Source organism: Lygodium microphyllum, chromosome 6, assembly GCF_053477565.2.
Source record: "Lygodium microphyllum isolate KBCC chromosome 6, Lygodium_microphyllum_v1.1.10, whole genome shotgun sequence".
In the NCBI taxonomy this organism is placed as follows: Eukaryota; Viridiplantae; Streptophyta; class Polypodiopsida; order Schizaeales; family Lygodiaceae; genus Lygodium; species Lygodium microphyllum.
In genome coordinates, this window is record NC_141140.1 from 128,171,245 (window position 1) to 128,186,117 (window position 14,873).

General features: G+C 43.6%; 1 protein-coding gene across 2 annotated transcripts in view; it reads left to right on the forward strand.

The window, feature by feature from the left end:
* Positions 1-17: 17 nt before the first annotated feature.
* LOC148035113 (uncharacterized) overlaps positions 18-14,873 on the forward strand; it is a 42,751-nt gene continuing 27,895 nt past the window's right edge. The window contains exons 1-3 of one of the 2 annotated variants that reach the window (XM_087680078.1): positions 18-1,342; positions 2,271-2,375; positions 2,487-2,534. In XM_087680078.1, coding sequence (XP_087536204.1) covers positions 1,052-1,342; positions 2,271-2,375; positions 2,487-2,534 — 444 coding nt within the window. In that variant the 5' untranslated portion in view covers positions 18-1,051. The remainder of the gene's footprint in view (positions 1,343-2,270; positions 2,376-2,486; positions 2,535-14,873) is intronic. The other variant, XM_087680079.1, reaches the window with a different exon arrangement.

The following is a 14,873-nucleotide window of genomic DNA, read 5'->3' on the forward strand; positions in this document are numbered from 1 at the left end:
CAGGAATTCACCAGAGTTATCGTTTCAATCGTTTGGTGCATCACGACGGATGAGAGGCATTGAGAGCAGAAGGAAGAAGCTCTCTCTGTGCCTCTGTCTCTGTGTCTGTCTGTAGAGGCTGAGGTGGCTGGCGATGGGTGCTAACCCGTCAAATAATTGCAGATAACAATTAGTGAGAGAGCGCTTGAATCGACGGTCCGCATAATAACCTATCAAATGCACACTCAACTAGACGACAGAGACGCACACACCGAAAAGCATTACATGATATGATAATCCTACCAGAATTGATGAGGATGGCCTAACGCCGTCTTAGGTGGAGCAATTCCTGGTCAACTTCCTCCGATTCGATCCGCCCTCATCATCGCGATCGTCATATGCGACACAGAGGGAGAAATTTTGTTTTTTGATACATCCGATCTCTTACCCACCCATTCACTCAGTTATTTCCAATATACCTACATATATCCATCCCGCGTTTACCCCCAAATTCCCTTGTTTTTCCCCAATTTGCACACAGCAAGGATATCAGCATATATCCATCCCCTGTTTCTCCCCCGAGTCCCCTGTTTCCCCCCAATTTTCACACAACCGACGGCATCTATCCTTCCCCTGGTTTTCCCCAATTTGCACACATCCAAGCATATCGGCCTATCCTTCCCCTGTTTTTCACTCAATTTGCACACAAGCAAGTTTATACCCATTTTTTGCTTCCAATCCAGAGAAGCAGTTCCCCTGCCTCTGATCAAGCGCAGCAGCTCCCCTGTTTTACCTCATCTTTACCCACAGATAAGCAAGGGCCTTGCCTTTCCAAGCACTGTTCCCATCCGGATTTTGTTTTCGCAGTTTTGATTCTTCCGGCATGATGCTCTGACAATCCATTCAGCTCAAAGAAGCATTGGACGGTTCAGTTTTTCTTCTTGGCCTGAAATCTCATGTATTGTCAATTCGGTTACTCAAATCAGAACTGCTTGAGTTCGTCTTCCAGATCTTTCAAGCATTGAAGATTGCTTTCAGGAATTGGGCTTATTCCATTCGCAGTACAGCATAGATGGGTTCTGAAGCGCCTCAGCCCTTTGTGCTCCATGTGACGGGTTTCAAGAAATTCCATGGTGTAGATGAGAACCCAACAGAAATCATTGCACTCGCGCTGCAAGATTATGTAGAGAAAAAAGGTTTGCCACCAGGAATGAGGCTGGGCAGCATCACCGTCCTTGAGACTGCTGGCAGTGGTGGCCTTCCTGCTCTCCTCAACCTGTTGGATTCAGCTCTTCCCGCGAAAAACACCAATTCATCTGATTCAAGCACGGGACCCTGTTCTTCGGATGAAAAAATTATATGGGTATGCTGCCTGCTTAAAAGTCTTAGCAATATGGCGAGTCTTTAGGTATGATGTTGTTGTCATGTATCGTTGAGCTGCCAAGATTATCAACGTATTGCTGTCGATGTAGTAATGGCATCCTTTTCTACCTATTCTTTGTCATTCAGTATTCTGCTGAACTAATCCAACAAAGAGTTACATGTCAAGATTGCATTAGCGGTTGTGGTACAAGCCCAGTTTGATTGACCAGTTTGCAGAATCAGTAGTCGTAAAAGCATGGTTAGCTTAGTAGGTGTTAGCTACATAGGACGTGTAATTACATAGCAAAAACTCTTCTGCACCACCAGGGCCATGATGCTGACCATCTGTGTTTGTGGTATAGAGGTGGTCCAGTCTGAGTTTCTTTTCCTCATTAGATTTGTATTGACAAGAATAAAGTTGACAAAAGTTTGAACAAGGCATGGAAAAGAAGCAGTATGCTTGCAGAGACGAGCATTCTCAGTAGCTTGCAACTTCTTTAAGCGGTTAAAGAAATTTGCATTTCTAATTATGTAGCGATGTAGCTTCTGTTATCAACATGATCATGGAAATTTCATTTGTGTTAGAAAACTTTCTCGCTAGCTCGCAAACTTTTAATGTGGTTAAATAAATTTGCATTTTTTATTTTGTAGTGACGTAGCTTCTGTTATCATCATGATTGTGGAATTTTTTGGTGTGGGAAGGATGAGTGCAGTTCTATTTGTGATTTACTGGCTGTTTGCAAAATGCTGCAGTTTGCTCAACTTAAAAATGTTTCCAAGGACCGAGAGTAACACTAAATTTGTGTTGTATGCCATGTGATGTCTATCAAAGTGTTCATGATAGTATGATTGTTCAGAAGCCTTGCTGGACTGCGCTGATCTTAATTAAGTTATAAGGAATGACTCATATTGTTTGAATATTAATGCAGGTGCATATGGGGGTTAATAGTGGGGCAAGCAAGTTTGCAGTTGAAAGGAGGGCAATCAATGAAGCTACATTTCGCTGTCCAGATGAGATGGGCTGGCAGCCTCAGGTATGTGTTTTTTACTGCCAGAACATTGTTAAGTAATTGTAAAATGAATGAATAGCTGCTTAAAGCTCTTTATATGTGCATGTTGATGTGAGCATTTTACTGGTTTTGCAGAGGGTTCCTATTATTGATGATGATGGTGGGCTTTCGCATGTGCGCGAGGTTATTTTCAATTATCTTGGCAAATGTTTATCCATTATTGTTACTATTCAAGTGTTAACATTGAGACATATGTTTGATGGTAATGGTAATGGTCTAATCAGTCTCCACTTTTTGTCAAACTCACTGTAAAGATTAGGAATATTCTATATGAATTTTCATGAGAGATGCACAGGCCTTCAAATTTTTTGAAAGGAGTTGGGTATCTTCTGTGGATTCATTCAGTGTTCAGATAATCCTGTAGATGTATGAATTTAGCAGGACCCTAGATGTATAGAACAGTGTAGGTGCCAATGAGTGTGATGTGAACTTTTGCCAAGATCTTGGGTAGTTTAATATTGCGTCTCTTGTTATCTTCTTGGACTTCCGGATGGGTGCTAGTAGGATTGATCATAGCCTTGGGTCATAAAGTGGCTTAGTGCATTCATACTAGGGACACTTTCGGGCTAGGGCATCCAAATTCTATTTGTAGGAAAGGCTCGTAGAAGGATCCAACTTGCATATGAGACAATACAAATCATTCCTACTTCATAGAATCATAAAGGTGATGAACATTAGACTCATCTCCCAGCCATGTAGCCAAATGGGCTCACGCCCACGCTTGGGGCTAATAGCATATAGGGTCATAATCGCATCCCAAGAGCTAACGTTCCATACTTCCAGCCCACCTAGTATATGGATGCATCGGCCATTGTGCCTAAAGTCTAAGAGTGGTAATTACACAATGATGTGCACAAAATCAGCCTTGAGTTGTATAAATAGGATTCGGCTGTCCTAACCCTTTAGTGTGGTGCATTCACATTATGCCCCTTTGTGACCCAAGATCGTGACCAATGTTGTTGGTGCTCATGCAGATATCCAAGGATGTAACAATTTCCCCTATTATGAGAACATGAATTTTTAACTTAATTGAAACCAGCCTTCCTTAGATAGGGTGGTAAATAACCTGATTAAGCACTAATTAGAACAAACATAAAATTCACATAAACTGAAAATGCAAATGTTACCACTTAATCTTGGACATTGGATGTCCCATTTGCTCCAAAACTGGCGTCCCTTCCGGTATTTATTTAACTTGTATTGTAAAAGGTTGAAGTACACTAAAATCCAACTTGATTTCCTTCAATCTTCAATATATCTCGCTGTCCTTGGTAGTGAGCAAGCCTTCAAACCGATTCGCCCCTTGGTTGGCTTGGGGATTAGTCTTAAGTTGACCCTTGGCTAGTCAAATCTAACCCCAAATCCAATTGGGATGGCTAGCTTATTGAAATCTTTGGCAATTCTTAAATTCCAATAGCTGATTTCAAGTACTAAGCCTTCAATTTTTTGGCACAAGACATGAGGTGGCTAGTAAACCGTAATTTTTGTGGTAAATTAGGGTCTACAGCAATAAAAATATAGCAGCAGGTGCTATTCACCAAGGCCTAGAAATGGATAAAATCTGCTTAGGGACTTCTTGTAGAGGAGAGAGAAATCTCTAATTTCTACAGCAAGAAAGAGCTCAAATTTGATGTTGCTCTGTTGGATGTGGTTGAATGCTTGCAGCCCTCCACCAACATGAGCCCCACATGTATTTGCTTGTCCTTGTGGGCCCCAAAATCGCTGCCACCTACATGTAGGCAATCTATAGGGGCTGTCATCTGTCTCCAATGGCGGCCTAATCAGCTGGCGCAACTCTTTGACAGCCTCCAATGGCTGGAAAATTACAACAGCAACTCTCTCTTCTCCTCTCCTAACCTCCACAATGCTAGAGTGAGGCTCCACCATCCTCATATAGCCTTTCTCTCACTTGCATGGGCAAGTTTTGCCAAGTGCCAGTCTTCTAAACGCATTTTTATCCAATTAATTAATTTTCAAAATCAATAATTCTGAAAATTAAATTCAGCCCTTGTTCCTATCCAGAAAATTAGGAGTGTCCATCCACAATTAAATTGGCTAGGCCGTTTTGACCCTCAAGTGGTCCAACACATTAATTGGCCCTTGGACTCCCTAATGTCACTGCTAACATCTATTGGCCAATTAAAGGTCCTACACCAAAATTGACCCTAGGTACCCACTATTACTTGATTAGTGTAATCTATTACAACTTTTGCCTTTGACACTTATTGACTTCTCAGGGTCCTTGGCCTATCATTGTGAAATAAGTGACTTGCATATCGGTTTGTCAAAAGCATCGATTCACTACTAGAAATACATGTTGATATCATAGCCAAACAACATGTATATCTATTGCTTAACCATGCTCATGCCCTTTGCATGTTTGAAATTCGAGTGACTTAAATTGGTTACGATCCACACATATAATTTATAACCATTGTAAGAACCATAAGCGATGCATCCATATGCAAAACCCAACATTGTTCTGACCACCAAGGCATTCTAATGCATAAACTAGGCATAAACAATACCTCATAGCAATTATGTACCACATGATAGTTATATAAAGCGTATATCAATTACAAACCACATGTAACTTATGGAAATGTACTTCTCTTGCATCACCTACAAATGTACATTGCATACCATTCATGTATCCCATACATGCCTAGCAAATATTCATCACATCCAAATGTACATTCCATGTATTCCATGTATGTCAATAGCCTTGCAAATGTATAGTTTCAGAGCTTAGATGCAAACCATATACATTTGCATACCAACTTGTAGTGACTAGTATACAGAATAGTGATCCCAATGGGAGAAAGCATATAGTACCTTGGATGCAAGCCAAGTACATCTGAGATCCACTACATAATTGAGTTGTCCATTACTAGGGAAGTGGAGGTGTGACTCAACCTTGAGTATCATGCAATACTCTGGACCTATACTATACTGAACCTAAATGAGCTCTGATTCAAAGGTGACTGTAACTAGAATACATCAAGGTAAAGTGCAACACTGAGGACGATCTGCCATGTTACCCTCCTCCATCCATTTGCATCCATCATAGGTGAAACAATATTGAAACTTCACCAAGTAGCACATGGAAACTTTATCTCTTCATGCCCCAAAACCTACACTAGATTCTAGGCCTTTCTCCCTTTGGATCACATAGATCCTTGGATCTTTCACATTGCTACCAAAAATGGTACATTTAGTTGCATTTCCCTCATGATCAACACTATACGGAGCACTTGCATGACCAATATTAATATCATGCGTCCTAAACACAATGGGTTGCATATGTACATTGCCAAACATACTAGCTTGTGCCCAAGGCATCATGTTGGCATTATCGTACATAGGGTTGTACATTCCACATGCTTTACCCGGATAAATTGGGGCTTGCATACTATGCATAGGTGGCTGTATACCAAATACATCTGGTCCTTGCATCCCCATGGATGAAGCATTACCAGCCATGGCTTGGAAAACCAAACCACCACCAAAGTACCCGGAGTAACCTACATCAGTATGCAGGCCTTGTTGTCCAAAAATCATTGGATGGGCATTTCCAAATTGGCCTTGCATATGCATCAATTGCTCCATTGGCTTATGCTCATTACCCACATTTGGAATATTATATTGTTGCATTGGTTGTTCCTTCGATACATCTCGTTGTCCCAAAGCCCTTGAAGACAATTTCCTCTTCTTACCCACCCTCCTTTGGCGAGTTCAAAAAAGCACATAAACTAAGGATCATTTGCCAATTACACAAACATTTCAGCTGTTGTCCTTAGCTGATCCTTAAACTAGTCATCAAATTCCTCTTCCTCTTGCTAGTAGTCAATAGTCAACTTCAAGAGGTATAGAAGGATCCATGTCTTGTCCAATTTCCTCATTCGCAACTGCTTAGTGCCTTGTCCAAGATTAGACATTGCATTTCCCCAAAACTTGTGAATTTTTCAGATTGAGAGGCATCATCATTGCTTGATCCCATCTTACTATTTGAAAACATGCTTGTTGTAGCACTTTGTTGATCACAAATTCAGTAATATAAATTCACATTGGCTTGCACACAAGTGCCTTGGGTCCACCTACTCAAAGGAGTTGATAGTATCCCGATAATGAAACCATGAAACTAGCCTTCCTTTTAGGGAAAGGGTGGTAAATAGCTTGATTAAGCACTAATTACAAACGAGCATAGAATTCACATAAACAAAAAATGCAAATGTTGCCATATAATCTTGGAGATTGGACACCCGATTGGTCCCAAACCTAGTGCCCCTTGTGGTATTTCTTTAATTTGTATTAATAGAGATTGAAATACACTGAGATCTAGCCTAATCTCCTTCAATCTTCAATACATTCTTTTGTCCATAGCAACCAGCAAGCCTTCAAACCAATTTGCTCCTTGGTTGGCTTGGGGACTGGACCCTTGGTTGGTCAAATTTAACCCCGAATCCAATGGGGATTGCTGGCTTCTTGAAATCTAGCAATTCCTTGAATTCCAATTGCTAAACTCAAGTACTAAGCCTTCAATTTTTTGTCATGGGACTTGAGGTGGCTACTAAACTCTACTTTCTATCGTAAATTAGGGTTTATACCAGCAAAAACGCAGTTCTTGTTCACATGGGCTTGAAAATGATTGAAATTTGCTTGAGGGATTTCTTATAGAGAAAAGAGAAAGATGAGAGAGGAATCTATGATGTTTATTACAAGAAAATGCTTAAATTTGTTGTTGCTCTTTTGGAAATGGTTGAATGACCGTAGCCCACCACCAACAAGAGTCCTACACAAAGTGCCCACCAAGTATACGAGAAGTGTGCACAACAGTTCCAAAGGTGGGCATGGGCGGATCGGGTATGAGCATGGTAACCGCATGAGGAGCCCAAGGTGGAGGGATAGGAACACGTGGAGCAGAGAATGGAAATTCCTACATAGGAGTGACCCAAGGGGTGTGCAATGACAGTCCATAAGCAACAAATGGATATCCTTACGTTTGAAAGGTCGTGTGGGGAGGTTGTGAGTGTCCAGGGATAGTGAGGGGGATGCCCATCATAATCATCCCAAAGTGTAAGGATGTGGGAAAGTGGGTGTATTTGGAAGGTACAGTGTTAAAGGTTGTGTTGGGTTTTACTCACGCCTATGCTCACAGAGGAGTGTCGGTGATTAGTAGGACACTGGGGCACTTTTTACTCTCGGTACAAGAGGTTTTTTTCCCAAACTTATAGTCTTCTTTCGTATGTGCTTATGTCAGACACTTACAGGCAGCACTGATTGTGTTCGGGTGTGAACACCCCTTACAACCCTAAGGTTTAAGGGTTGTACTTATACTTTCAAGTTACACTCTTTTAGTCTATTGCATTGGGTGTTGTGCTTCACTCTCCACACTGTCTACTGCACTCTCAGCTGAGCTTTGATCCTCTCTCCATCTCACATTTGGTATCAGAGCAGAGTACAGCTCAGTCTTCTCTCTGTGTTCAGCTCAGACTTCTCTCTGTGCTCTGACCTGAACCTGGTCAGCTCTGCTCGTTAGCAATACCAGCTGACAGGTGCATCAGAAGTTGTCACTCCAGCAGGAGATGCCTTGCCTCTGTGCCCTGCACAGCACCGCCCGTCAGTGGTTTGGTCAGCTCTACCAACTGAGACGCCTTGTAGCCACCCTGCAGCCGCCCTGCAGCCTGTGCGTGAGTCGCCACACCTTGGGTGTGCCACCTTCAGTGCCTCTAGCACCGCCTGGCCTCTTCCTGCTGCTCCGTTCCTAACCAGCAACCTGGGCCACGCCACCTCTGGTCACGCCCGCCCCTGACAAACACCCAGCCCGCCTGTGCCCGCCTGCCCGCCAGCTCGCCTGGAAGCACTGCCAGTCAGCAAGGGAGCCTGCCTGACTGTCGTGACTTGCTAGTCTGCTGCATTGCTCCAATCCCCAATGCCCTACGTCACCCGCCACTGCTCCATCCACCCGTCACCGTTGCCCACATCCTGCACCACACCTGCCTGAAGTGTTGTCTGCACCTGTACCTGCACCACCACACCCTGTGGTCTGTACTGTACCTGGTCAGCTGGTTTCAGAGTATCTTTTTTTTAAATTTAATTTTTTATTCCAGATTCACTTCTGGAAAGAAGAGCTTCTGCCCGGGCAGGCACAAAACTCTGAGTACGTGTCTGGGACACGGTTGATGCAAATTTCTTGGCAAATTTATCAGAATTTTGGGGATTTTGTATTTTGGTAACACATTGGTGCATGTACAACAGTCTCAGTGAGAAATAGACTGGTTTGAACAATTTTGGGGCTTTTACTCTTACAGTGTTGCTGAACAATGAATGCACCTTGGACTGCATGCATTCCGGACAATTTAGAGAGAGTATACATCAGTGTACTAATTGCAGCAAAGCTATTTGCTGTAATTTCTGGAAATTTTGGAGATTTCCAGGTTATTCCAGTTTGGACATTGCTCTTTTTCCTTCTCTTGGTTTTGATTATCATGGCAAATCAAGGAGGAGATGTATTTACCTATGTATCCAAGGAGGACAAATTGGATGGTAACAATAACTCACTTTGGTCCTTCATGATGAAGAATGTACTTGTTGCAAAAAATCTTTGAGACTATGTCAGTGATGAAGAAGTTAGGCCTGGAGTTATGGCTCATGCTACTCCTCCTCTAGGAGGACGTGAACAACGGGCACCTCAGCCTATTCAGCCTGCTCCACTTCAGCCACTTCCCCAAAGATCATCAGCTCAAAAAGCATAGGACGCACGGGACGCACAGGCTTTGTCAATTGCATTGGCAGTTCAGTGGTCCATCATCCCCCACATTCGTTCGACAGCTTCTTCACAAGAAGCTTGGCTAACTTTGGGGCAGATGTTTGCTGGTAAGAATGAGACCCGCATCTCTTTCTTAAAGAAAGAGCTTGAGACATTGAAAATGGATGAGGGTGATTCCACGCAAGATCACTTGAACAAATTTCAGGACTTGCGTGAGCAACTTATGAAGGTCGACAAGTACTATTCAGATGCATAGCTGATATCTACTACATTGAACTCATTACCTCCTTCGTACTTGGCTTTTCATATTGCCCTAAACCTCACAATGAGGATTGCCCCACAACCTATTTCCTTTTTTCAGTTAGTCAGTTTGCTTCTAGAGGAGAAGCAAACAAGAAGAAATAGTGGTGTGGATATCATAGCCTCTGAGCAAGCTTTTATGACTAGACAGAAGGGCAAAAGCAACGAAGTAAAGACTGCTTAGCAAAGCTTTGGGACTTCAAGCACCTCACAAAGAAGTAAAAAACAAGGGAGCATGGAAACCAAGAAGAGCAAATGCCATTATTGCAAGAAGCTAGGTCACTACATCACTGAGTGTAGAAAGTGCATTGCTGCCAAGGAGAAGAAAAAGGAGTCAGGAATGTGGGTTTTTAATGCTCCTTCCACTGCTATTGAGTCAGCGTCCTTTGTTGTAGACAGGGACTATTGCTTTTACACATGCAGTTATAACACTTCTTGGGTTGATCGAGCATTTAGCTCTATTGAGGATGTAGGCACTTGGTTTTTTGACAGTGGTAGTTCTAGGCACATCACATCTCGCAGAGATTTATTTGCTTTTGTTGGTACAGCTCTAGTTAGCAAGTCTGTACAATGTGCCAACAATGCATCATACTCTCTTAGAGGTATTTGGGAGATTGTGCTCACAGTCATTGATGGCTCTATTCTCCGCCTACAGGATGCTTTGTTTGTGCCAGATATAGAAAAGAACCTGCTCTCTGTTTCTTCTTTGGCAAGTTGTGGATTGCAGGTCACCTTGATGATGACAGATGCATGATGAGAACAAGGAACACATGACTTTGGTCTTGATTGGCACTTTATGTCATGGGTTATATGAGTTGGATACTCGTTCAGTCAATTAGTCAACATACTTGGAATCCACTTTTACTTCTGCTATGATACAAGCAGAGTTATCGTATGCTCCAATGGGGCATGTGAACTATGGTAGCTTGATGCTCTTACAACGTACACAGATGCTAGATGGATTACCTCTTCTGGAGAGACATCCTGAGCACTTGTGCGAATGATGTATTTTGGAAAAAATGCATCGGTTTTCGTTTCTCCGTGATGTTGCTTTTACAGCCACAGCCAAGTTACAATTAGTGCATTCAGATGTATGTGGGCCTATGCAAACAAAGTCATTGCGAGGATGTTACTATTTTGTGACTTTTATTGATGACTTTACTCGATTCTGCTGGGTCTATTCTTTGGTCAAAAAGTCAGAAGTGTATAATGCATTCTTGGCTTTTGTGGCACTTGTTGAAAATCAATTTGGTTGTAAAATAAAGACTCTCTATTCGGACCGAGGGGAGGAATATATGTCCTCTATGCTGAATTCTTTTTTGAAGCAGAAGGGCATTGTTCATTAGTTTACTACTGCTTATACTCCACAACAGAATGGGGTTGCAGAGAGGAAGAATCCTTCACTCATGGAGATGGCCAAATGTATGCTCAAAGCAAAGAGCTTGCCACAGTTTTTGGATGGAAGCCGTTATGTGTGCTTGCTATGTTTTGAACAGATGCCCCATCAAAGCATTAAAGAAAATTACACCTTTTGAGGCTTGGAACAGCTAGAAACCTTCTATTGGACACTTTCGTACCTTTGGGTTGTCAGAGTGCAATGATGCGGAAGCGTAGGACAAAGACTGAGAGAGAGTGAACACAGAGAGAAGAGAGAGAGAGAGAGAGAAAAGGAGACAGTGTAAACACAAAAAATCTGCAGTGTAGTATGCTATATAAAAGTGCAGAAATATACACGGAGGTAGAGGAAATATCTACATGTGTCTCTGACTTGATGACCTCGATCTCCGTTAGCCCGAGCACAGTCTATCTTAGCCAACAGATCTCAAGACCAAAATCTGAAATAATGAATGCTTCACGAACTGGCTATAAATAGCTGAAAAATAGGAAATCCCTTGCACCAAGCCGGCTGCATTAAATGCAGCCGACTGCAGTAAAAACAATAAAAAACTGTCCAATTGCAGATAGTCTAACTGCAGCTGCTGATGTGGCATTTGTATTGTGCTGATGTGGCATCCTGTTGCTGACGTGTCCTCTACCGTATGCTGTATACTGTTGAATCAAACCCTAACTGTGCAAAAACCCTAACATAGCTTGTCCAAGGAATGACACTGCCAAATCAAGGATCCAATCAACTGACGGTAGCGGGAAGCATCCGTCACGGGAGAATCTGAGTGTAAAGTGGCCTTCCAGTTCAGATCCATAAGAGTAGTAATGGGCCGACAAGTCTCCATCTCAAAAGTCACCAAGCCTGAAGATACCTCTGCTGAGAGATGAAAACCCCCCTCTGAGACTGATAAATCTCGTAACCCAAGAAGAAATGAAGAAGCCCCAAATCCGTCATCTCGAATATCTAATGTAAAGCTATCTTGGTCTCTCGGACCTTCTATGCATGATCTGTCAGAATCAAATCATCAACATACAACACAAACAACACACAACCAACCTCGAAAGTGTGCACATAAAGCTGCGGATCGGCCTTGGAGCGCCTATATCCCAACTTCGACTGAAGAAACGAGTTAATCTTCTCGTTCCATGCACGCAGAGCCTGCTTAAGACTATACAAGGCCTTCTTCAACCTGTAGACTTTCCCATCCGAGGACCCAAAGCTAGGAGGCTACTCAACATAGATCTCTTGTAAATCACCATTCAGAAAGGCCGACTTCACATCCAACTGATAGACAAGCCATCTCCTATGGCCAGCCAAGGTAAAAACAGCTCGAATAGTCACCATACGAGCAATGGGGGCAAAAGTATCATGGAAATCAATGCTTAAGCGCTGAGCAAAACGTTTAGCAACAAGGCGAGCCTTGTGCTTGTCCAAAGAACCATCGCTAAGGTATTTGGTCTTGAAGACCCACTTGACACCAATCACCTTCTTGTAAGAGGGACGAGACACAAGAGACCAAGTGCCATTTCTCTCAATAGCCTCCACCTCGGCTTCCATAGTCTTCTGCCAATGGTCAGACTGCAAAGCCTCCTTCATTGAAGTAGGCTCATGATCCTGCATAACACGGGTCATCAAACAATAGTTAGAGCAAACAAGCTCCATAGAATGTGCCTGATTCCTCCTTGACCTCCGCAGTCCATCCTACGGTTCCCACTCCTCAGGGACCCCCTCTATCCCTAAATCTTGGAGTGTGTCACGGGCCCAACGAGGAGGACGAACCCGTCGCTCTCCATCGGTTGAAGACTTGGGTACATTCACCGGCGAAAGCTCCTTGAGAGAGGCCAATGGAAGGGAAGACGCTGAATCAAAAGAAGAATCTCCATCAAGAGGCTTTGGCTCCAAAGGAACTGTCTCGGGAGCCCAACTCTCCCTAGGATCTCCAAGGACGAGGTGCTCCTCACCCCCCTTTATGGCCAGAACTTCCACGAACCGCACATCTCAGCTCGGGTAGACATCCTGCTTGACGAGATCAAACAGACGATAACTATGGGACTGGGAGCTGTAGCCAACGAACACCTGTCATCTGGAATCCGCCTCAAACTTGTCACGCTATGTCTTTGAGATGTGCACATAGGCGTCATACCCAAAGATCCTGAAATAAGAGACATCGGGCTTAGTCTCGAAGTAAGCCTCAAAAGGTGTCATCCTGTCAACGGCCAAAGTGGGGGATCGATTGAGGATGTGAACTGTGGTAGCCATTGTCTCGGCCCACAGAAACTGACGTGTTTGTTGGTGCTCCATCATGGTGTGCGCCATCTCGATCACACTTCGGTTGTTCCGCTCCAAAATGCTATTCTCTTGGGGAGTGTTGGTGTTAGCAAACTCTTGGTGAATGCCCCTATCTGCACAAAAACGAGCAAACGCATTAGACATAAATTCACCTCCCTTGTCTGAACACAAGGTTTTCAATCGCTGGCCAGAACGGTTCTCCTCAAAGAGAAGCCAATCCTTGAAGTGAGAGAAAGCCTCCGACTTCAAAGTCAAGAAATAGGCCCATGCCATCCTGCTGTAGTCATCTACAATCAACATGAAGTACAAGCTCCCCTTCAAGGACTCCGTCCTCATCGGGTCACAAAGATCCGTAGATATAAGCTCCATGGGTGAAGTAGACCACCTAGAAGCTTTGTTGGGAATCACATCCCGATGCAGTTTCCCACGAATGCAAGAGACACATGGCTGATGGCTCACCACTATGTTCGGAAATCCTTGGACAAACGACCCTCGCGATGCCTTCCAAAGGTACTCGTAGTTCAGGTGGCCAAACCGAGCATACCATAGCTCGGACTGTGTCTAGGAAGTAAGAAGAAGAGAAGTAAGAGATGTAGAAGACTTCAATTTGTAGATGCCATTCTCTCATACCCTGCAGAGAGAACCTTCCTTGATCCACGATCAAGGACTCGAACAGTATCACTGTCAAACTCCACCAAGAGGCCAAGAGCACAAATCTTATGGACAGAAAGTAAATGATATCCCAAGCCTGACACATGCAACATCTCGAAAGTGTGGGTACCACCATGTCCATCTGGAATAAGCTACATCTCACCCCGTGCAACAATAGACACAGAAGAGCTATCTCCAATGAGAATTTGCCCACACGAAGGTCGCAAATGGGCAACACCAACAGGAGAAGGAGTCGTGTGCCGAAAGGCACCATTGTCTACGATCCACTCATGAGCCTGGGGAGCTACCATCATAGCATCAGAAGTTGTCGATATAGAGTCCTCAATGACTGCTAACTGTAGAAAAGCAGCTGATGAGGGTGCAGCCACCACTCCAGAATCCTTCGTGTCATTTTTCTCAATGTCCTTCTTGTCTTTGTCGGGGAAATCCTTCTTGTCTTTGACTGGTCTTACCACAAATATAGCAAGTCGATTCCTTCTCCTTGTCCTTCTTGGATTTGTTGTCCTCCTTCTTCTTCTTTTGGTCCTTCCCCTTCTTCTGAGAGGCTTGACCAACCAAAGCCTCGGATTTGGAAGCATTTTGTCCCTTCAATTGTTCCTCTTGGTCCAAGACCATAGGAACCAACTCTTCCTACCGAAGAGTCGACTCCTGCCCTGATGCAATAAGAGTAGAATAAAAGGTACTGAATCGTGGTGGCAACTGAGACAGTAAAGTGATGGCGTCTTCGGAGGAAATAGGCTTCCCCGCATTTTGAACCTACATCTGAAGCTGCCGAAGCTTGTTGATGTGTTCCCGGAGCAAATAAGACTTATTCATGAACAAGGTCCCCATCTGCACCTCCAAAGAAACCCTCTTCACAGGATCATCTAGTTGTACATCTGGTCGAGCTCCAACCATATCTCTCGAGCCACCGTCAAGTGCTCGATGTAAGCTATCACGGCTATGGTGCAAGACAGAAATAGAAAAGATCGAATCCTAGCATTCAGTTTGTCCCAATGAGACTAGGCCTTGGTCAACTCCACACGAGCATTAGAAGAGAGTTTGG